The sequence below is a fragment of the Neoarius graeffei genome, chromosome 13, assembly GCF_027579695.1.
Source record: "Neoarius graeffei isolate fNeoGra1 chromosome 13, fNeoGra1.pri, whole genome shotgun sequence".
NCBI classification, from domain to species: domain Eukaryota; kingdom Metazoa; phylum Chordata; class Actinopteri; order Siluriformes; family Ariidae; genus Neoarius; species Neoarius graeffei.
The window spans coordinates 41,283,182-41,308,206 of NC_083581.1; the positions used below are offsets into that span (position 1 = coordinate 41,283,182).

General features: G+C 42.6%; 1 protein-coding gene across 2 annotated transcripts in view; it reads right to left on the reverse strand.

Moving 5' to 3' along the window:
* The window catches only part of ctnnbl1 (catenin, beta like 1), a 102,074-nt gene extending 77,915 nt beyond the window's left edge, over nt 1–24,159 (reverse strand). For both annotated transcript variants that reach the window (XM_060937737.1, XM_060937736.1), the window contains exons 1-7: nt 24,029–24,159; nt 16,786–16,968; nt 16,569–16,675; nt 16,351–16,495; nt 11,789–11,881; nt 10,193–10,286; nt 3,578–3,669 (exon numbers count right to left, since the gene is read on the reverse strand). In XM_060937737.1, coding sequence (XP_060793720.1) covers nt 3,578–3,669; nt 10,193–10,286; nt 11,789–11,881; nt 16,351–16,495; nt 16,569–16,675; nt 16,786–16,968; nt 24,029–24,058 — 744 coding nt within the window. In that variant the 5' untranslated portion in view covers nt 24,059–24,159. The remainder of the gene's footprint in view (nt 1–3,577; nt 3,670–10,192; nt 10,287–11,788; nt 11,882–16,350; nt 16,496–16,568; nt 16,676–16,785; nt 16,969–24,028) is intronic.
* Nucleotides 24,160–25,025: the final 866 nt, after the last annotated feature.

Sequence of the window (25,025 nt, forward strand, 5' to 3'; positions counted from 1 at the left end):
AAGGAGCTGCAGGAATTTGTCAAGTACTGGTTGTGTACTACATGTGACAATCTCCTGTGTTCTCCATATGTCTGGACTATGAGGTAGGGTCAAAGAAAAACATCCAGGCTCGGCTAAATTTTGCACAAAAATACATCAACTCTCCCAAACACACATGGGAAAACGTGTTATGGTCTGATGAAACCACAGTTGAACTTTTTGGCCACAATTCCAAAAGGTACATTTGGCACAAAAAACACAACACTGCGCATCACCAAAAGAACACCATACCCACGGTGAAGCATGGTGGTGGCAGCATCATGTTTTGGGGCTGTTTTTCTTCAGCTGGAACAGATGCTTTAGCCAAGGTGGAGGGAATTATGAGCAGTTCTAAATACCAGTCAATTTTGACCCAAAACCTCCAGGTATCTGCTAGAAAGCTGAAGATGAATTTCATCTTTCAACACGACAATGACCCCCAAAAAAAGTTTTGGAATAGCCCAGCCAGAGCCCAGACCTAAATCCAATTGAAAATCTGTGGGGTGACCTGAAGACGGCTGTGCACAAGAGATGCCCTCACAATCTGACCGATCTGGAGCACTTTTACAAGGAAGAGTGGGCAAACATTGCCATGTGGCAGGCTGATAGACTCCGACCCAAAAAGACTGAATGCTGTAATTAAATCAATAGGTGCTTCAAAGTAGGCAGTTTAGTTTAGTTTAAGGCTGTGCACACTTATGCACCCAGCTTATTGTACATTTTTTATCCCCCCCCAACATAAAAATTCTGTTTTTCAGTTCAATTGTACAGGTTATAGTGCACATTAAAAGGTGGGAAAAGTTTTGAAATTATTTATTGTGGTCTCATTTTTTTTTTTACATCAGAAAAACCTATCATTTTAACGGGGCATGTACACTTTTTATATCCATTATAAAATGTGTTTTTGAGCTCTAAACTGCCATGACTGTATTAGGATGAAACACATTAATGCTGGTGTTAATATTGACAAATCTATTCTTATAGAAATCTGGACTTTATTGGTTAAAATGCCATCTATTGGTTCAAATCATCCCGAACCTTTCAAGGCAGATACTGATATAGAGTCGACCATCTTGGTACTTGTCGGTCATAATTTCTTTTTTTTTTTTAAATAAAAGCACCTTAACATGCTCTAATCAGAGGTGGATGACCCACCTCCCCCAGCAACTGCCCTTGAGTAGAGTGAGAGTCTGTGAAACTGCGATCTTTTTCACATACATGCTGATCAAGACCCCCTGGGCAAGTCCTGCTTCATACACATACACTCCCCATTCCTACCCCCTCTCAGTCCATTGGGCACCTTTATTTATTTTTCCATTTTGCAAAATTATGCAGTGGGTGGAGTCCGGCTCAGGGCTGGTGGTGAAGTTACACTTTAACGACTATGTGTAAGGGACTTTATTATTCATGCAGTGCATGGTTATACGAGGACAGAAGAGTTTACTCTACACAGTTCATGGCAACATGACAGGTTGCATTTTTTTTGTCTTATTAACTTCAAAACAAAAGCGAGAAGCTGCTGAGGGAACAAGTGTTTATAGCTGCTATAAACATAAGCAGTGAGAAGAGGAACTTACCTCATGCACTGCAAAAAAAAAAAAAATTCTTAGCAAGTGAAAATATCTTGAAAATAGGTGAAATGATCTAGCATTTCCTATTAGAAGAATACAAAACAATTCTGAGATGATTAAACCTAGTTCTAGATTGCAACCAACTTATTCTAAGATGTCTCATCAAGTAAAAATATCTGCCCGTGCAGCAAGATCATTTCATTAGTATTAAGTAATTTTCTCCTCACATTCATTTTTCTGCAGTTTGCAATTTTTCCCACAACATTAACAGTAACAATCTGCATTAAATACATTTATTTTTTTCGCGGTGCGGTTTCCATCAAATCCTGTGCTCTGTGCTGGTGAGCGGGTCTGTATCCTATGGTAAGGACCCCAGGTACGGACCTTTGACGACTCGCTCGTTCACAACAACAAACATAGTAGCATTTTTTGTCAACATTTATAAAATTATCACAAATCTTATAATTTTTGCCAGCATTTCTTAGGAAAATAGCATTAATTTTACAGCATGGATAGCGATAACGACGGTCTTCACAGTGAAAGCAAGTTTTACTACCCTGAGGAAGAAGAAATAAAAACATTTCAGGAGAAAGCTAAAAACCTCTAACTTGCTAACACCGAGCAAAAACATGGCTGAATCCTGAATGACTCCTATTTGTATAAATAGGGGACTACATAGGTAGCAAAATGTAGTTTTTTTTTTTTTCCTGCTATGGAAGTGCGCTTGTATACCGAGGAGGAAGCAATTTGCATTACAGCCGTGAATGAGGATTCAAAATGGCGGCTCGGTTTTCCCTTTCAGGCACCCTCGTTTTCTGTTAGAATTTGGTAAAGAAAAAAATATTTATTTACCAGCTTAAGGTCGGTCCGTATGGTGAAATACCATGACCTCGGCCTTAAATACTAACCTCGGCCCAGAGGGCCTCCGGCAGTACTTTCAAGACCTCGGTCACGGTATTTCACCATACGGACCAACCTTAAGCTGGTAAATTTTTTATATATATATATATATATATATATATATATATATATATATAAAATATATATATATATATATATATATATATATATATATATATATATATATATATAAAAAACACACACTTTAATTTTTTTTTTCCTCCTCCTATTTCTACTTCATTTTATTATTTTATTTCTACTATTGTTTAATTCTTATTATTTTCTTTTAATTCTTTTGTTTTAGAATAAAAATAAAATTATTTTATGCAATTTTATTTCTCTATTGTTTACTGTGGTGGCACGGTGGTGTAGTGGTTAGCGCTGTCGCCTCACAGCAAGAAGGTCCTGGGTTCGAGCCCCGGGGCCGGCGAGGGCCTTTCTGTGTGGAGTTTGCATGTTCTCCCCGTGTCCGCGTGGGTTTCCTCCGGGTGCTCCGGTTTCCCCCACAGTCCAAAGACATGCAGGTTAGGTTAACTGGTGACTCTAAATTGACCGTAGGTGTGAATGTGAGTGTGAATGGTTGTCTGTGTCTATGTGTCAGCCCTGTGATGACCTGGCGACTTGTCCAGGGTGTACCCCGCCTTTCGCCCGTAGTCAGCTGGGATAGGCTCCAGCTTGCCTGCGACCCTGTAGAAGGATAAAGCGGCTAGAGATAATGAGATGAGATTGTTTACTGTTTTTGTTTTTACTTCTGTACAGCACATTGAACTGCCATTGTGTATGAAATGTGCTATATAAATAAACTTGCCTTGCCTAATAAATTAAAAAAAAATAATAATTTGATGAACTGCTGTGTTTCAAGTGGAAGAAAACACCGACATGCTGATACTGGAAAATAATCAACCACCCCATCTTGGGTTATTTTCCTAAAACAGCACAACATGGAGTGTTTTAATCCTTACTTATGACCGTATCACTTCTCTACAGTCTACAATGACACAACATGCATCAGAACAGACGCAGGGACTCAGAACCAGAGTATAATGTTACAAACAGAATTGTATTAAACACTTACGCTGCTCTCTTACCTTAATCCTCTTGAGGATCCACTGCATGAGTCCCTGCTGAGCGGCTTCGGTGCAAAGCCCTGGTCTGAACTCGGCCATGTTCTCCACAACGGCTGCAAAAGCACACAAGTTATACGCCAAGGTTACAAAGAAGAATCAGAAATCAAACCTGAGCAGTAGTGCTCCTGAGTTCTAGCTCTTGATGACAAGATTACCATAGCATTCTCTATGAAGGTTTTTGTGAAGCAAAAAAAAGGTTATAAATAGCCTTTCCTCAAACAAAACAAATGTTCAGAAACAGGAAGAGAACTCTCTAAACAGACATGTGATGCAGCTCAATTGGTACCATGTTGCTAACTACAACCCCGATTCCAAAAATATTGGGACACTGTTAAACAAAAACTGAATTTAAAAAATAAAATACATCTTCAACAACTTTTCCAGTCTTTTGTTGCCCTGTTCTAACTTTTTTTGGGGGTTGTGTTGCAGGCATCAAATTCAGAATTAGTGAATATTTAGAAAAAAACAATTAGTTTATCAGTTTGAACATTAAATATCTTGACTCTGTCTTACCCAACTGAATATAGGTTGAAAAGGGTTTGCAAAATCATTGCTTTCTATTTTTATTTACATTTTACACACCATCCCAACTTTTTTGGAATTGGGGTTATAGTTAATATATCAGCTTGGGCTTTTCACACCAATACGGACTTGCCGCCTTGTGAACTATACGTCATATCTGGACTCGCATGTTTCACAGAGGTAACACACTGTAGCCTTCTGTTAAATATAGTCAGCCAGGAAAAAAAAAAAAAATTTTTTATATATATATATATATATATATATATAAAAATAACTTTTCCATTATGGAAAACTGAGTGCGAACGAAAATTTATCTATCCTGTGTTGCTTTCACCTCACAGATTAACAGGCTTGGTATGTGAAAGGGGCTAAAAATCGATATTATATTGTATAATCTTTGCAGATTGCCAAGTGCTGCTAGCTGGTTAAAAAGATTCAAAAAGCAGAATATCATCACTTAGCTAATTTGGGATGGCTGCTAACTGTTTGCGAAAATACACATGTATTTAAATACGGAATTCAACGAAAAGTCGTCACTTGTATTGTTCATCCTCTGACTTGGGGGGGGGGGGGGGGGGGGACCGTTTCAACACAGAATTCCTAGTTAGGACTAGTCTGGTTAACATCAGACCATATCACAAGTGAAATATGGTCTGGAATCCGCCTATTGAATTTCTCGTAGGGGAGGTGTGGTTTACGATTGTCAACGGCCGTTTATTGGACGTTACGAATGTCTATCATTTGGCGTAACGTAGCCCATGGCCAATCATGGCAGTTGTACCCAGTGACGTAGTTAGAGCGACGAAGAGGCGAAGAAGAGAAGGAAAGAGAAAGCCAAACGCTGTTCTTTTTTTAAAACAAACTTTCGCTCTAAACTATTCAGAACAGTGTCTAAAGCTTGATCGAAAGTTTGGTTCGTATCGCTCGCCGCCATGTTAAATGTGATCCGTAAACAGTCCCAAATAAACTACAAGCTTCCGTTTGTCGAGTAGTACGCGTCACCGTCTTTCCACCCCTCCCCACTCTCTGATTGGCTCCCTAACTCAGGCGAGCCTTTAGACCATAGTTTCCATGCTGTCTTTTCAGATCGGAACGATTGTGCAAAGCAGCATGGGATTTCCCAGGCTAAGTTAGGACTTGGGACGCTGCTCAACTCCAAGTTCAACAAATGAGGTCAAATAAACATGGCCGCTTGCAGCATCAACAGTAAACGCAGCACCACTTCTTACCATCAAATAATTATTTGCTTTAGCTCAGTCGACACAATTATTTGCAGAAGGCGAGGTGAATATTGGTGAATAATAAGTGAGATGAAGTCGAGGTTATTATTCACTGAGCCTGAGGCAGATAATTGTTTTAGTATAATTAGACAGGTGATTATTTTAAAAAAATCATTTATCTTTTAAAAAAAACAAACAAACAAAAAAAAAACAGGCATGCAACTGTAATGTGTGCAGACTTCTCTCACTCATCTATGCTGAGTCACATTAAATACTGTGTTTTGAAACAGATAAAATAAAAGTCACAATTTCACCTTACCTTTGAATAGTTTTAGCCCAAACTTAATAGCAACTTTAGTGCTTTTAGGAACAACATTTTCTTTCATAATATTTGTGACGGACCACCATTTTGCTGAGTCACTTCAAGTCAAGTCAAGTTTATTGTCAAATATGCTATACATGCTCGACATACAGCACAGATGACATTTCAGTCCTCTCTGACCCACGGTGCAAACAGGCTATATATATATATATATATATATATATATATATATATATATATATATATATATATATATAGCCTGTGAGGGTGACATGTCAGATGCTGAGGGGGGGCAGGGGGGTGTGCGGGCAGAATCTGTGGCAGGGGGCAGAGGAGGGGCAGAACAGGGAGGGGGCTGAGCTTCCTGACTGCCTGGTGAAAGAAACTGTCCTTGAGCCTGCTGGTTTTGGCCCGGAGACTCCGCAGTCTCCTCCCTGACGGCAGCAGACTGAAGAGGCTGTGAGATGGGTGGGTGGGGTCACCTGCAATCCTGATGGCTTTGCGGGAGTTATAGATATCCATTAGAGAAGGGAGAGAGACACCAATGATCCTCTCAGCTGCTCTCACGATGCACTGCAGAGTCTTGCAGCAGGACACGGTGCAGGCGCCGTACCACACGGTGATGCAGCTCTTCAAGATGTTCTCGATGGTGCCTCTGTAGAATGTGTGCATGATGGGGGCCGGGGCTCTTGCTCTCCTCAGTTTGCGGAGGAAGTACAGACGCTGTTGGGCTTTTTTGGCCAGTGATGCATATTTCATTTGAGGGGATTGAGAAATAATCCAAATTTCTCGACCAATCAGTGCATGTGATTATAGAAAATCACCTCCGTATTTATACTAATTAATTATTTGCCAAAGGTGAAGTGAATATCGGTGAATAATAACTGAGACGAAATCGAGGTTATTATTCACCGATATTCACTGAGCCTGAGGCGAATAATTGTTTCAGTATAAATACACCGATTATCATAAAAAACAATTTATTATTTTGATCTTCAAAAACGGCATGCAAATGTAATGCACGTAGACTTGCGTCACTCATCTGTACCAAGTCACATAAAATATTCTCTTTTGTAATAAATAAAAATAAATCACAATTCCACCTTACCTTTGAATAGTTTTATACCAAACATTGTAGCATCTTTAGTGCTTTTAGGAACAGCATTTTCTTTCATAATTTGTAATTCTTCCTCACTTACAGTGACAGAGCGATTGGCCGCCATTTTACCGAGTCGCTTGAGGTGATTATCAAGAAATGGTCTGAATTTTTTGACCAATCAGCGAGCGCGATTTCCTGTCATCACCTCCGTATTTATACTAAAACAGACAAATACGCTTGTTACATCTAGAACACTGCCTGAACAGCTCACTGTTTGTTTCGAGGAGGAAAATATATATCACTCATCACAGTTAGCTAGCTAGCTTGCTGCTACCAAAAGATGAATACAGACACTCAATTTTTTTTTTTTTTTACCCACTTTGCAGCTGGAACGCAGGCTGAAAATGATGCAATTGTATGATCCGGCTTCCCACTTCCAAGGCGAGTTGAATACAACATAAGTACTTAAATGCTGTTATAAAACAGTGTCCTGAAATGTTGCTGATAATAATAATAATAATAATAATAATAATAATAATAATAATAACAATAATAATAATAATCCTCCATGCTGAATCTTGATTCATGAGGAGACCCCACACCCATGCTCTCTTTTTTTTGGTTCCACTTTTTTTTTTTTTGGGGGGGGGGGGGGGGGGATCAAGGAAAGGTGGATGCAAAATTAATGGCAACCAGACGTAAATTCCTTTTTTCATAAATCACAGCCTTTTCCATTCAGGCGGATTTTATTTGCACTTCAGGACGTGTGATTTGTTGAGGGGGGGAAAGCGCAGAAATGGTTTTTCTTCATGACGGAACACCACCATACCAAACTGATTTCCCATAATTCCACATCCTGACTTTTTTTTTCCCCCCCATATTTTATATAATAATATTTTATATATATATATATATATATATATATATATATATATATATATATATATATATATATATATAAATAAAATTAGTCAAGTACTGGCACATCTAGAGTCAGGTGTGTGAAATAAAGGCAGCAGAATCTCAGTATCACAGCTCCTTCAACAGTGAATTTAAAGCAGTGTGGAATTTCAGGTCCAGAATAATTCGTTCCATAAAACGGAAGCCGATTTCTAAGACGCACATGAAATGCACACTGCTGTGAAACACAAGAGCAGCTCTACGTGCATTTGTGTGTGTGTGTGTGTGTGTGTGTGTGTGTGTGTGTGTGCGCGCACGTGTGTGGTGTGTATGCACAGCATGGTGGGCGAGAGATTACATTCACAGTGCTAAAAGGATGAAGCCGTGGGAAGAGTGCGTGTTTGCGTGTGTGGAGCACAATCAGGGCTTTTTCCTTTCTCCAGCTAAACATTAAAGGCTGGTGTTGCTGAAACCACTTTCACTAAATCACCACATCCACCCACCCACACACACACTTCTGCGGCTCTGACCCAGTTTGTGCAAATCAGACTCACTGATTTGGTGCCACAGTAACAAACAAAAATAGAGGAGTGCAAGAACATCAGCCTCAAAACAGCTGGAGGTCTGGAGATTAGCTTTCTGTAGACATTTTTTCAGGAGGAAAATAAAACCATGTGCAACAAGCACTCTTTATAAAATCATGAGTGTGTAGGTGCGCGCGCGCGTGTGTGTGTAAACAGTAAGGGTGTGCATCTTAATTCCTGAGATTCAATTCTTGAGATGTAATCAACTACACAATGTATGAAAGCTGCACTGATGACACTTTAAAAATGTTATATAACTGAGAATGTAATGAGTATGACATAATTCAAATCAATCAATGTAATGAGACACTGTGTGAATAGTTATATTTTCATTATTTTACACAGTGAAAGCCTTTAACCTGAAATTGCAGCATGGTGTTTAAATTAATATTATAATTCAATTATATTATTAAAAATATTAGTGTGCATGTGGACACACTGAGGGGAGAAAGTGGAAGGCCACGCCTCCTTCGCCGAGACAAACAGGTGCAGAGGCCACGCCGCCTTCAGTCAGAATAATAGACATCATGGCCACTCCTCCTTTATTGAGGCATTTCACCTGACGTCACAGGGTCATGTGACGCCCCAGTGTCCGCCATTTTGAAGGTCAAGCTAGCTAATGTCAACAACATAGTAGCTAGTACGTTACTGTAGCAATGTTTACGTTCAGTCATTTGGATGACTGTTAAAACCTTTCAGTCTCAAGTTTTTCCTTTACTGTATTTACTAGTTTACTGTAATTATGATCCGACAGCTATTTACACCGGATCCAGTGTAAATAGCTGCCGGAGCGCGCTCCAGCTTGCTCCCCCTCAAATTAAGCAGCGCGCTCCGGCTTGCTCCCGGAGTGCTCCGGCCGAGGTTCCGGAGCGCACTCTGGCTTGCTCCCCCTCAAATTAAGCAGCGCGCTCCGGCTTGCTCCCCCTCAAATTAAGCAGCGCGCTCCGGCTTGCTCCCCCTCAAATTAAGCAGCGCGCTCCGGCTTGCTCCCGGAGTGCTCCGGCCGAGGTTCCGGAGCGCACTCTGGCTTGCTCCCCCTCAAATTAAGCAGCGCGCTCCGGCTTGCTCCCGGAGTGCTCCGGCTGAGGTTCCGGAGCGCACTCTGGCTTGCTCCCCCTCAAATTAAGCAGCGCGCTCCGGCTTGCTCCCGGAGTGCTCCGGCCGAGGTTCCGGAGCGCGCTCCGGCTTGCTCCCCCTCAAATTAAGCAGTGCGCTCCGGCTTGCTCCCGGAGTGCTCCGGCCGAGGTTCCGGAGCGCACTCCGGCTTGCTCCCCCTCAAATTAAGCAGCGCGCTCCGGCTTGCTCCCGGAGTGCTCCGGGAGCAAGCCGGAGCGCGCTGCTTAATTTGAGGGGGAGCAAGCCGGAGCGCGCTGCTTAATTTGAGGGGGAGCAAGCCGGAGCGCGCTCCGGCAGCTATTTACACTGGATCCGGTGTAAATAGCTGCTGGATCATAATTACAGTAAACTAGTAAATACAGTAAAGGAAAAACTTGAGACTGAAAGGTTTTAACAGTCATCCAAATGACTGAACGTAAACATTGCTACAGTAACATACTAGCTACTATGTTGTTGACATTAGCTAGCTTGACCTTCAAAATGGCGGACACCGGGGCGTCACGTGACCCTGTGACGTCAGGTGAAATACAGTACCTCAATAGGGGCCAACAGGCACACAGGCCACACGTCCTTCATTGGGTTGACAGTTTTAGAGACTATACCTTTTGCAGGGAGATTAACCAGTGCAGAGGCCACACCTTTTTTGAACTAGAAGTGATCTGGGATCAGCGTTCAAATACGGGCTTCTCTCAAATACTTTTTTTTTTTTTTTAAACAAATCAATTCGTCCCAAAGGTTAAATCATCATTTGTGCTTCACATGGTTTTACGCCAAGCCTTTCCAAGTCGTCGTATGATAACAGCTGCACTGTACCTAGCGTGTTGTGAACTCCATCCGCTTCTTCTTTCACTGTCTCATCCAACCGCTCCATGTTCTGCACCATTAGCGCCACCACCTGGCCCTCCAGCTTAAAGAGGGGGGAGGGGGAAAAAAACAAAACACACAAAACGATGTACAGATTAAATGATTTCAAGAGATAAATTCAAACAAAGCAAAAAAAAAAAAAGTCACAAATTGTTCGGTCTATGCTATCTCCTGAGACTGCACTTTATGTACATGTATGTAGTGTTTATGGTGCCTTGGAGACGCTGCTGTCAATCACTATGCAATCTGGGACGCCCACACAGTTCCGCGCCGTCGGAAAAACAAGACTTTGTTGCTTTCAGTTATAATTAAATTAGAGTTTCATATGCATTTCTTGAAAGTGCCACCGGTAAATGCTTATTAAATGAAAGTATCACAAAGATTCTTTTTTAAATACTGGAAGCTGATTGCAGATATTAAAGCCCCAGGCAACACTGTCACTGTTTTATTGCCTGTAAAATAAAGTATATGAGAAAACACAATTGACTTCAAGCACTCTTTGGAGGAGAAAAAAAAAACGCTCCTGTGTTTAAAAATTAAACATGAGACGCAGCACAGATCAGACCAATTTCCTGTCAAACCTCCCTCCTCTGCATCGGCGCCTCCACAAATCAGAAATGCCACTGCGACGCACCGTCTCTCACTCCTGCTACAATACTGTGCTGATTTTATCCTGCTGTGCTCCGATCAGCGGTTCTGCTTTTTTCTAAATGTCATTACACACGCGACACCAGCTTCCAACCTAGAAACGCTGATCAGTCGCTAATGGTTATTTAAATTGCACTAAAACTGAAGAGTGGAGGAAATTGGTTTTCTGTTTTCGGACAGCATTCAGGCTTTTAACATCTTGACTCAAGTTGTTTGGCTTCACTATGATTGCAATTAATCTCAAGAGCTTGGAGACACCATCAAAGCTTTAAAGTAGCAATTTTAAACCATTACAAAAAAAAATAAAAAATTACAGTTAAATAATAAATAATGCTCCCCAGAAACACCTCTACACCTTTAGGCTCAAAAGAATATGGAGCTAGAAATGTGCATTAATATGCAAATTGTACTTCTGAACAGTTCTTAAAAAGTCACCATGAAATAGCTCTTTGACTGTAATTTGTTTGATTCTGTATGTTGATGTATTTCCTTCTGAAACAGGAAGTTGGAGCGTCGTGATGTTGAAGTGTTTTGAACGGTGTTGGTGAAACTTTTCCGAAAAGACAAAGCGCCGTCACATTACGACAACCTCGTACAAATTCCACCTTCATCATCAATAAACTCCAAGCATTTTTCCGCTCAATTAAGTGACGGCTGGAAAAGGAAGAAATAGTGTCTGGGGAATATAAAAATAACCCAAGAAACCACATTTACCATAGAGCAAGACGTCTCTGGGGGGCAGGACATATCCAGATCTAGAGAGAATTTCACTGAACAATTTCCAAAACTCCTCCCCCCCAGATATCAGCATCTATATAACTAAGGAACAGATATGTAAAGTTTTGAAATGCAGATTTTTATTTTAAAGATGACGGTAGAGCTCGTTAATTTCCTCACCAGGGCATCGATGAGGACTTCGGCTCCTTCCTCGCTCTCGTTGAGCGTATCGACGTCCGTGAGCTCCTGCAGCAGGTCCACCACTGCGATGGCGATATGTGTTCTGGATTAAGGAAAACCACTGGGTTCTGCATGGAACTTCTTGCACATACATACTTTCTAAATTACTGCGAGTTGTCCGAGTGGTTAGCGTGTCCGCTTCTCAACCAGAAGATAGCAAGTTCTACTCACGGTCAGGTCATACAAAAGACCATCATAAAAATGGTACCTACTACCGTCTGGCAAGACACGCTGCAATACAGATGTGAGTGGGGAAGTCAAACTCTCGCGGTTACCAGAGGACCCACCCCCTACTGTAACCCTAGCTGTATAGGAGAGAGGCCGAGGGCTATCGAAACGGAGATTGGTGCCACACCCGTACGCCTTAAAGGGGAACTAAAGTCAGTCAGTCAGTCTTAAACTTGCTTTATTTCTTAATTAACGTGTTAATAAAACTGAAAATGTAATTGAATAACCTTATATCATGACTCTTATTAGCATATTATATTACACTTACCAGCCTTTTCGGTTTTTAGCCATGTTGAACGTAGTTTGTATGGTCCACGGCAGGCGTCGCTCATCCGCGCGATCTTCACGAGACTTGTGCGAGACTTCAAACGGGAAGCGTCAGCGCTGCCATTTTGAAAACTGTTTACACAGCGGCCAGATCACCATATCATTCCAATTTAAATTAATTTCGAGATTTGCCAGCTTCGTCAGTGATGGAGTGTCAGTCCTGTGCGCGCGCCGTGAACAAGGCGCAGCTGAGCTCAATTAAGGACCTGTGTGTTTGCCTATTTAAGGGCTGTGCTGATGCATTTGCATCACGAAGTATTACGATACGCATGTACGCATTACCAAGCCTTTCTACCCGTTGTCTTAATTTCCTGCTTCACGATCCTCGTGCCGGTTTCTCGTTCTTGTCCTCGCTTGCCTTTGATGTCCTGTTTGCGCCTCGACCGACCCTTTTGCCTGTATTCTCATTTTTGAGCTAGCCTGCCGTTTTGGATCATTTGCCTGTGTGTGTGTGTGTGTGTGTGTGTGTGTGTGTGTGTGTATGTGTGTTTTTATATATATATATATATATATTTATTCTGCACTTTATTAAACTGTATACTTCTGCACATACATCCGCCTCCCTCGCATACATGACATGGAGATTATTCCATACAACTTCGAACCAACGTGGAGTAGAGAAGAGTTGGAAAGACGACAGGATAAGGACGAGTCCGTCGCGCTGGTATTTATGTCATTACTGTTGCACAATTAAAACTTGCCAGATCAGGCAGCTGGTGGGGTTTCAAAATAATAAATACATATTATACTCCGCGCATTTCCCACATAATCCTCACTAAGGTTTCGGACAACACTACAAAATGGCGTCCCCACTATATAGTGCCCTATATAGTGAGTAGGGAGTGATTTCGGACACAGGGAAAACTTCCGGCTTGATTACATCAGCATTCGAAGGAGGCCGTGCATGTCTTTTGACAACGTTGGCAGATGTTGGTCACTTTGATTTCTGCTATACGTTTTACTTCCGTCCTATGATGTCTCGCACAGGTCTCAGCGAATCTCGTTTACGGCCATTGCTTTGATATACAGTGATGCTTGAAAGTTTGTGAACCATTTAGAATTTTCTACATTTCTGCATAAATATGACCTAAAACAACATCAGATTTTCACACAAGTCCTAAAAGTAGATAAAGAGAACCCAGTTAAACAAATGAGACAAAAATATTATACTTGGTCATTTATTTATTGAGGAAAATTATCCAATATTACATATCTGTGAGTGGCAAAAGTATGTGAACCTTTGCTTTCAGTATCTGGTGTGACCCCCTTGTGCAGCAATAACTGCAACTAAACGTTTCCGGTAACTGTTGATCGGTCCTGCACACCGGCTTGGAGGAATTTTAGCCCATTCCTCCGTACAGAACAGCTTCAACTCTGGGATGTTGGTGGGTTTCCTCACATGAACTGCTCGCTTCAGGTCCTTCCACAACATTTCGATTGGATTAAGGTCAGGACTTTGACTTGGCCATTCCAAAACAGTAACTTTATTCTTCTTTAACCATTCTTTGGTAGAACGACTTGTGTGCTTAGGGTTGTTGTCTTGCTGCATGACCCACCTTCTCTTGAGATTCAGTTTATGGACAGATGTCCTGACATTTTCCTTTAGAATTCGCTGGTATAATTCAGAATTCATTGTTCCATCAATGATGGCAAGCCATCCTGGCCCAGATGCAGCAAAATAGGCCCAAACCATGATACTACCACCACCATGTTTCACAGATGGGATAAGGTTCTTATGCTGGAATGCAGTGTTTTCCTTTCTCCAAACATAACGCTTCTCATTTAAACCAAAAATTTCTATTTTGGTCTCATCCGTCCACAAAATATTTTTCCAATAGCCTTCTGGCTTGTCCACGTGCTCTTTAGCAAACTGCAGATGAGCAGCAATGTTCTTTTTGGAGACCAGTGGCTTTCTCCTTGCAACCCTGCCATGCACACCATTGTTGTTCAATGTTCTCCTGATGGTGGACTCATGAACATTAACATTAGCCAATGTGAGAGAGGCCTTCAGTTGCTTAGAAGTTACCCTGGGGTCCTTTGTGACCTCGCCGACTATTACACGCCTTGCTCTTGAAGTGATCTTTGTTGGTCGACCACTCCTGGGGAGGGTAACAATGGTCTTGAATTTCCTCCATTTGTACACAATCTGTCTGACTGTGGATTGGTGGAGTCCAAACTCTTTACAGATGGTTTTGTAACCTTTTCCAGCCTGATGAGCATCAACAACGCTTTTTCTGAGGTCCTCACAAATCTCCTTTGTTCGCGCCATGATACACTTCCACAAACATGTGTTGTGAAGATCAGACTTTGATAGATCCCTGTTCTTTAAATAAAACAGGGTGCCCACTCACACCTGATCGTCATCCCATTGATTGAAAACACCTGACTCTAATTTCACCTTCAAATTAACTGCTAATCCTAGAGGTTCACATACTTTTGCCACTCACAGATATGTAATATTGGATCATTTTCCTCAATAAATAAATGACCAAGTATAATATTTTTGTCTCATTTGTTTAACTGGGTTCTCTTTATCTACTTCTAGGACTTGTGTGAAAATCTGATGTTGTTTTAGGTCATATTTATGCAGAAATATAATACATTCTAAAGGGTTCACAAACTTTCAAGCACCACTGTATGGACTGATCTATTACATTGTATATTGCAAATGCTCATAACTTGCTATAGCAGTGACAAAACAGCTGTCAGTAATGCATTCCTACATTTTAAAAAATGAGAAATAGAATTTTGATAATAAAAAAAAAAAAATTGTCTTCAGTTCCCCTTTAAAGAGAGTTGGTTAGTACTGGGAGAGGAGACGGCCTGGGAAGACCAGATTCTGGCATGAGAGAGACTTTGACTTTTGACTTTTTAAATTACTGATTTGTCAGGAGGTTAAAAATGTGCGCCATTAAATAAAAAAAAAAATTATATATATTTTTTTTTTTCGACCAAAAAACAAGATGTCAGCACTTTAAGGTCCTGCAGGACTACTTCCTGATCAATCACCTACATCCTGACTAGCATATGTCGCTGCAAATCGGTATACGCGCACATAGGGCTGGGCGATATGAGAAAAAATTCTATCACGATATATTTTTTCAAAATTTTCGATAACGATATATATCACGATATAAATCAAATCACTATTTTTGTATTTTCTTTAATTTTTTGCTCAAAATATGAACATTACAAATTAGTTCCTTCCTAATTAACAAAAATAGCTTAACAAGCCTTCAAGTTTCACAGAACCAAAACAAACTGGATGCACATTCTTTTGTTCTTTTTGTTCAAATGAATAAACTGAAACTGAAAAATAAAAACTATATACCATTGTTAATCATTTGTGCAAATTCTAGCAGCTTTCAAATAAACATAAAAGACATATTGACGTGTAAACCTTATGCTGCAAGGAGAAAAAAAGTGCAATCCTGTATGTCAGTGTGTTTAAGGTTTTGTGTAACACTTTGTTGTATGTCTGATTTTAAATATCCAAAATACCTCCACACAACCGAAGATCTCTGGCCCTTCTTTTCAACGATGTCCTCCAGGGCAGTGCTCTGACTTTCCTGTTCAGAACTCCGGTCAGTCGGCTTCTCGCTCATTTTTATAATCGCTTTGTTTCACGCTTTGTTGGAGAAATGCCGCGCTCCTGCAAACTTCACCACAGCCATGCTGTGCGTTGCTGCTACACGTGTGTGTGTTTGTGTGTGCACGCAACCTAACTTGACATGGCTCTCTTCCAACTGATTGGTTACGTGCGGTACTGTTTAGTTATGATTGGCTATTCGCGTGTCTGTCAAAACTTCGGCTGAAGTAATTTTATTGAAGGCGTAGGCTTATCGTAGGCATATCGTACGTGTCTAATTTCTAATCGTAGAGATTTTATATCGTGAATAACATCGTAATCGTAAAATCGCCCAGCCCTACGCGCACATACTCATGAGGATATCAGTGTTTTCGTGGCTCAGCAGGCCAAGCAGAGACTGCACAGCATTCAGCTCCACCAGCAGGTGATACAGCTCCGGGATGGTGGTGATCACGTGCATCTCCTGGATGATGTCATTGAGGTCCAGTTCAGACTCCATGAACCTACAGGAAGATGTTGTGATCAGAAACAGCCATGCTGTAAAACCAGACCACTTCATGTTGTGTGTTAACTCACTTCTCTGGATTGTCTGGGAACTTAATCCTGAGCTCCTGGTTTTTGTACGACCTCTTCTCGAAGGTCAGGATCATTTTCTTCACCGTGCCCTCATCCACCGGTTCGCCCTGGTACAGAGACAAAGACACGCTGCAGTACAGCACGTTACAATGTTCATCAGTGCTACATTAACCTTATGAACCAGTCAGTGGTGCTAGATGATATGGCGATGTAGCACCTCAGGGTCCACCTCGTCCTGGTCCATGAGCTTCTCCAAGATCCTCTCTCTGTTCTCCGGATCTTCCTGCTCAGGTTCTGGCACTGCTACCGCAGGTTTCGGAGGTTCTCTGCTCGATGTCTTCTTTGCCCAAGACTCCTCAGAGCTGCCTTCCTCCCTTGGCCGCTTGCCTCCCCGCTCGGGCTGTCAGTGACAAGAACAGGTTAAAAGGTGCAGTCAGGGAGTTTGGTGAAGTTAACAGAAACTTAGCCCATGTTTACATTCGACCGTATCAGCAGATCATCAGATTAACGTTTTTAAAACGATTAGTGTGCACACAGCAACACCAATACACGATTTGCGTGCACACAGCAACACCAATACACGGATACGCTCGGCTCCGCAGGCATCCTGCGCTCCAAATCACTCCGCCCTGAACAGCGAGTGCCCTCTGGAGGGTGCGCACTCCGGCCCTGCGCAGCTCACACAGTGCGCGAGTGAAGTGCACAAGCTGTGATTCGGGACTGAGCCGCTGTGTGTGTGATCCCAGCGCATATCACTTACCACTTGCAAGTGGAAGGATGGCAAGCCTAAAGACAATCATAACTACACAATGGGCAGTATTTGCATCAGTATTTGCAGTATTTTCATACTTTTATACTCTTTAATGAAAGGTGATACAAGGCGGAAGTCCGCGCCGTTTTTCAGCAGTCGCGTCACATGACCAACGCCAGCGAATCAGGAAGGTGGATGTCACAGTGACGTTGTCCAATGACGACGCCAGCTAGAGCTCAGCACAGCGTATCCGCGTATCTCAATGTTTACACAGCACCGGAGCTGACACGATCTGGATTGAATACGTGGACGCTGGCGGATTCCCGTTTCCCGGCGGTTTAATGTAAACGGACAGTGCATCCGCGAAGAAAACGAGACAGATACGGTCTAATGTAAACTTGGTCTTAAGGTTCACTTAACTATAAAAGTTTTCCTATAGTGAGGACAAGTGTAGCACGCGATGGGAAAAATGTGATATTAAAAAAAAAAAAAAAATGGGTATTATGACTTTACAAGATTTGCTTAATGAAGCATTTAAGTAAATGTTAGGTTTTGATCTGTCTGTAGCGGAGGAGGTTGAATTGACAAAGTATGACGTAGGAATGTGGATCTCTGCCTCACGGATCAATCCGGGAGCAAATAGTCACGGACACAGCTGCTCAGAGATGTTTCTCAGTTTATTGTAGGACAAACATGAGTATATATTCACATTCAAGAGTGTGTTGTAGCTTTGTGATTGGATAATGATGATTTAATTGACGAAGCGAAGTTATCAATGTATAACGAAGCATTACATCACTGGTTTGGACTGCACTACTGTATGAAAGAAGAGAGACATTTGCTGCTTTTCCACGACCAACGCGGCTGAGTCGGGCTGAGCCGTGCGGTGCTGAGTTGGGCTGAGTCGAGCTGAGCGGGGCTGTTGGAGTTGCATTTCGACTACAACCGCGCTGAACCGTGCTGGCTGGAAGTGGGTGGACACATTGGGTGGAGTTAGCGAAAGTGGGTGGACGTCAGGTGATGTCGTTAGGCGGCGCAAACAGTGACATCAGTGACCTTTTAAGCGGTAGTCTCACGACCCGAATAGTAAACAATAAACATGGAGTCGTTAGTGTTGCTGGTCTTGGTGCTGTGGCTTGTTGTTACCGACAACGCCAACAGATACTGGCAAGAGCGTATAGATGAGGCGAGGCGCATAAGGCTTCAGAAATTCTCGTAATTCGTAATTCTTCTTCTTCCGGGTTTACAGATCCCAGCGTGCTCGCGGGGCGTGTGTGGGTGTGTGAGGACACTCCTCCTCACCAATCAGTGCACAGGGGAGTGTCTGCTCACGCCCCTAGCCTCACTCAGCTCGGTTTGGCTCGCTTCAGCCCCACTCCAAAACCGTGCGAGTTTTAGGGGCTAAGCAGGGCTGAAGCGAGCTGAGTCGTGCTGCTCTGAGGTAGTCGAAACGCGAGCCGTGTCGGGCTGAAGTGAGCTGAAGCGAGCTGAAGTGAGCTGAAAAAGGGTAGTGGAAAAGGGCCAATTATGTACCATTAGATTACTTGTCAGGATCATAGTCTTATGAAAAGAAGACAGACATTACTGATCAACAGAACCTTCATTGAGCAGAGAGCAGAATGTGTGAGCGAAGATAAATCGCAAGGATTTAACTAATGAAAAGACACAGCAATCAGAACAGCTTGTTCCAGTTTCAAGAACAAGTAGCAATCACATCGGCCTGTACCAGTTTCAAGCATGCTAAACAAATATTTATTTCAGAAAATAAATATATAAAGTAAAAGAAACTTCCACAAATGTTAGGCATAGGCTTATAAGTCTACATGCTCCATCAACATGTCTTCTTGCTGGACTTTTTGAAAATATTTAGTGTACTTCAAAGGGGCAATAAACAATATTTTTCATTTCTTACTTGTACAAATAATGTAGAAATTGAAAAAAAAAATGAAAGTTTAAGCCGCTGTCCTCAGGACAAGTGCATTACCAAAAAAAAAAACTGGAAAAAAAAAAATAATAATAAGCAGCTCGGAAATCTGACTTCTAGTTCAGGATGCTTGTTTGTATTCGGATTGGCCTCTTATCTATCATTTTATAGACACGCCCCAACACCCCTTCACCTCTTCATAAATCATTATCCTGAGAATTTGTGCATGTTGTACTAATTTATAGAGCGGACTCACGCTCTCATATTTCATTTCAGGTGGCATGGTGGTGTAGTGGTTAGCGCTGTCGCCTCACAGCAAGAAGGTCTGGGTTCGAGCCCCGGGGCCGGCGAGGGCCTTTCTGTGCGGAGTTTGCATGTTCTCCCCATCTCCGCGTGGGTTTCCTCCGGGTGCTCTGGTTTCCCCCACAGTCCAAAGACATGCAGGTTAGGTTAACTGGTGACTCTAAATTGACCGTAGGTGTGAATGTGAGTGTGAATGGTTGTCTGTGTCTATTGCCGCTTTTCCACTACAAACGCGGCTGAGTTGGGCTGAGCCGTGCCGTGCTGAGTCGAGCTGAGTGGGGCTGTTGGAGTTGCATTTCGACTACAACCGCGCTGAACCGTGCTGGCTGGAAGTGGGTGGACACATTGGGTGGAGTTAGCGAAAGTGGGTGGATGTCACGTGATGTCGTTAAGCAGCGCAAACAGTGACATCAGTGAGCTTTTAAGCGGTAGTCTCACAACCTGAATAGTAAACAATAAACATGGAGGACATGGAGTCGTTAGTGTTGCTGGTCTTGGTGCTGTGGCTTGTTGTCACCGACAACGCCAACAGATACTGGCAAGAGCGTATAGATGAGGCGAGGTGCATAAGGCTTCATAATTCTCGTAATTCGTAATTCTTCTCCTTCCAGGTTTGCGGTGTTTACAGATCCCAGCGTGCTCGCGGGGCGTGTGTGGGCATGTGAGGACACTCCTCCTCACCAATCAGTGCACAGGGGAGTGTCTGCTCACGCCCCCAACCTCACTCGGCTCGCTTCAGCCCCACTCCAAAACGGTGCGAGTTTTAGGGGCTAAGCAGGGCTGAAGCGAGCTGAGTCGTGCTGTTTTTTGGTAGTCGAAACGCGAGCCGTGTCGGGCTGAAGTGAGCTGAAAAAGGGTAGTGGAAAAGGGCCACATGTGTCAGCCCTGTGATGACCTGGCGACTTGTCCAGGGTGTACCCCGCCTTTCGCCCGTAGTCAGCTGGGATAGGCTCCAGCTTGCCTGCGACCCTGTAGAACAGGATAAAGCAGCTAGAGATAATGAGATGAGATTTCATTTCTTCCTTGTTTGTTTATTCACTTTTTCATATATTTGGAGTGCCTGGATTGTCTTCTTGCTTTAGCACCTTGGCTTTCAAGCAGCTGAATATTCACATGTGCTTGAAAGTGATGCCATGACAGTCCTTCCTAATGCTAAATTTACCACGATAAGTTTTGGGGGTGGAGCTTTGTGTAGATGGATGGAAATGAGGGAAGGGTTGAGGAGGTTTAAAAAAAATAATAATAATACATTTTATATTTCAACTCCAACCATTTAACCATTACAGACCTCTTTTTCACAAATCCTTCCTCATACACCTTTAAGCTAGGTTCTCTCTTAGGACTGCCTGTCCCCTGGGAGGGCAATATGGAGAAGGCATTCGAATGTAAGAGAATGCAGTATCAGCAGTTGTGTATTGGTTGTGAGGACAATGGGTGAGCATGCTCAGTATAGCCAAAGGTTGGCTGTCATGGATTCCTGGGGAGGTCCAGGACAGCCTTCCTATCCAAACTTGGACTTGGCACACGTGCCAGAACATCTGCCTCCATGCAACTTCATGCAGCAGCTGAAAAATCAAGGTGGATCTGGTTCAAAGCATGTAACTTGTCATCATGATGGCCCAATTTATAAAACACCCCCCGGTGGCTTTTTGCTGCTGGTGGCGCCAGGGATGGCAGTACCATCTTAGCCGCCGAAACTGTGTGTTCATCCCTGTTTGGCTGCTGAGGGTGGGGGGTGTCGAGCAGCTATAGGCTGTATGTAATTTTTTCAGTTAAGTTAGGTTGAATCCCAAGTAACTACCTAATCACTTTACACGCTGGAGTGCATTTCTCTAACAACTGCTTGGATTGAAGCTCCATCTTCAACACACATCACAGGTTTATATTAATGTGCTCGTTTCTATGATGTGTACATGTTGATACGATGAATTTTTTTTTGCATAAGAAGGTAGTAAGATTTGTTTAACATTGATGGAAGCAGTCTACAGTGACAGTGCTAGAGGAAATCTTCAGGACAGAGGAGTGCACACTTTTTGCAGTTTCTCAGGAACATGACAAGTTGTGTCTGGGTTTTTTTTTTTTTAATCTTATTAACTTATAAAGTTAAGTTAAGAGACAGGAGGCAAAGTTGGAGGTGGCGGCATTGAGGATGTTAAGGTTCGCAATGGGAGTGACGAGGTCGGACAGGATAAGGAACGAGCGCATCAGAGGGACGGCACATGTGGAGAGCTTGGGAATGAAGCTAAGAGAGATGAGACTGAGATGGTACGGACACATCCTGAGAAGAGATGCAGAGCATGTTGGAAGGAGAATGTTGAGGATGGAGCTGCCAGGCACATGAAAACGAGGGAGGCCAAAGAGGAGATACATGGATGTGGTGAGAGAGGACATGAAACTGGCAGGTGTGGTAGAGAAGGATGTGGAAGACAGGGAGCAATGGAGACGAAAGATCCGCTGTGGCGACCCCTAATCGGGAGCAGCCAGAAGAAGGCAAGGCAAGTTTATTTATATAGCGCATTTCATACACAGTGGCAGTTCAATGTGCTTTACAGAGGTAAAGGCAAAACAGTAAACAATAGAAAATAAAATTACATAAAATAAAGGGGGAAGAAGAGAAACAAAAAATAAGAATTAAACAATAGTAGAAATAAAATAAAATGAAGTAAAAGTTCAGTAAAAAACAGCAGAATAAAATAGAATAAAAGTTAAGTAAAGTTTAAAACATGTAAAGATGATATTAATCAGTTAGCAGAAAGCATCTGAAAACAGCTTGGTCTTTAATCTAGATTTGAAGCTGCCAACAGCAGGAGCATTTTTAATGTCCTCTGGCAGTTGGTTCCATAGCTGTACTGCATAGTAGCTAAAAGCTGCTTCACCACACTTTGTTTTAACAACAGGTTTTAATAGTAAATTTTGCTGCTGCGATCTGGTAGATCTGATTGGGTTCGGCCGCTGCAACATATCAGAGAGGTAATTGGGCCCTGTACCATTTAGAGATTTGTACACCAGCAGCAATGCTTTAAAGTCAATTCTGTAGCTTACTGGAAGCCAGTGAAGGGACCTTAGAATTGGAGTAATGTGCTCTGTTCTTTTTGCTCGTGTGAGAACCCTCGCCGCTGCATTTTAAACCAGCTGAAGTCGTTTGATGGTCTTTTTTGGCAGGCCTGTGAAAAGGCCATTGCAGTAATCAACCCTACTAGAGATGAAGCCATGTATAAGTTTTTCCAGATCATTTTTTTTTACATAAGTCCTCTTAGTTTGGAAATGGGGCGGCATGGTGGTGTAGTGGTTAGCGCTGTCGCCTCACAGCAAGAAGGTCCGGGTTTGAGCCCCGTGGCCGGTGAGGGCCTTTCTGCGTGGAGTTTGCATGTTCTCTCCGTGTCCGCGTGGGTTTCCTCCGGGTGCTCCGGTTTCCCCCACAGTCCAAAGACATGCAGGTTAGGTTAACTGGTGACTCTAAATTGAGCGTAGGTGTGAATGTGAGTGTGAATGGTTGCCTGTGTCTATGTGTCAGCCCTGTGATGACCTGGCGACTTGTCCAGGGTGTACCCCGCCTTTCGCCCGTAGTCAGCTGGGATAGGCTCCAGCTTGCCTGCGACCCTGTAGAACAGGATAAAGCGGCTAGAGATAATGAGATGAGATTGGAAATGTTTTTTAGGTGATAAAATGCTGATTTAGTGATTGGTTTCATGTGACTGTCAAAAGAAGAAGAATTAACTTCTAAAGAGCAAATAAAGACATGTCGGTGAGTAAATGACTATAGCAGCTATAACGTAAGTGAGAACAGGAACTTGTTTCGTGGGCATTCAACAACATTAAATGTAACAAATGTATAAAAAGTATAATGCTCCCTTCTATATAAAAAAAGAACTGCTAAACTGTTGTATAAGGGGAGTAAAACACTTTGCTTCGTATTGTAAAAATATTCAACGTCAGGTTTGTAACATTAACTCTGCTCCATCCCACCACCCTGTTGTTGATTATTTTCCAATAACTGCACGACACAGTTTTGACACAAGCATCTTTACTCAAACTTCACACTACAGCACCCTGTGGCTGAATTTTAATACTGTTGTGCACAGACGCGAGTTAAATTAGAGTGAAACTGCATAACTAGTAAAACTGAACACTAGCTAATAACTACCGTTATTAATCCCTTAGTGTTAAAGCTCGCTGTTCTGCTTTAACTTAAACATATGTGACCATTTTGAAATGATGTTTTAACAACACAGTAAGCCGAATACCCATGCTAGATGCTGGCTGAATCCCAAATAGATCCACACGGCCTAACTAGTGCACTAGATACTCCGTGGAAGCCATTACAGAACACCTAAATTAGTGCACTTCTATAATAAATACAGCGCCATTTTAGATTTCGCCCTTTTGTTGTTAGCTGTACTGCATGCTCACATACAAAAACTCGCCGGCAAATGTAGAAAAAAAGGACTGCTGCACGATTAAGAGGAGTTTAACAGATTTTACCTGATAATTCAGCAGCTCACCGACGTCCATACTTTGTTAAAAACTGAAATTACCCCACAGAAATTCTTATTTAAGGTGTAAAATATTAACAGCACAGTAAGCATCCGGTAAAGTTTATTTCTTCTTCGGTGTATTGATGATCAGAAAGAAGTTTAGCGCAGCAGCGACACCTTCAGGCGCGGGGAGGCGCAGCACTGTACACAGAAAATAAAGCACAAATAATTTCTCATCTCATTATCTGTAGCCGCTTTATCCTGTTCTACAGGGTCGCAGGCAAGCTGGAGCCTATCCCAGCTGACTACGGGCGAAAGGCGGGGTACACCCTGGACAAGTCGCCAGGTCATCACAGGGCTGACACATAGACACAGACAACCACTCACACCTACGGTCAATTTAGAGTCACCAGTTAACCTAACCTGCATGTCTTTGGACTGTGGGGGAAACCGGAGCACCCGGGGGAAACCCACGCGGACAACATGCAAACTCCGCACAGAAAGACCCTCGCCGGCCACAGGGCTCGAACCCGGACCTTCTTGCTGTGAGGCGACAGCACTAACCACTACACCACCGTGCTGCCTAGCACAAATAATATATAGATAATATTTATGCATTGCCTTAAAGCAGAGCTCCTGATGAGTGTACGAGGGCACAAAATCAACCTGAATAAAGTAAATAACATATATATGTTATTTACTAGCTGGGAGGTCCGTATCGTGAAATACCGTGACCGAGGTCTTGAAAGTACTGACTGAGGCCCTCTGGGCTGAGGTCAGTATTTAAGGCTGAGGTCACAGTATTTTACCATACGGACCGACCTTAAGCTAGTAAATAATATATCTATTTTTATCTTTACCAAATTCTAACAGAGGGCAGCACGGTGGTGTAGTGGTTAGCGCTGTCACCTCACAGCAAGAAGGTCCGGGTTTGAGCCCCGTGGCCGACGAGGGCCTTTCTGTGTGGAGTTTGCATGTTCTCCCTGTGTCCGTGTGAGTTTCCT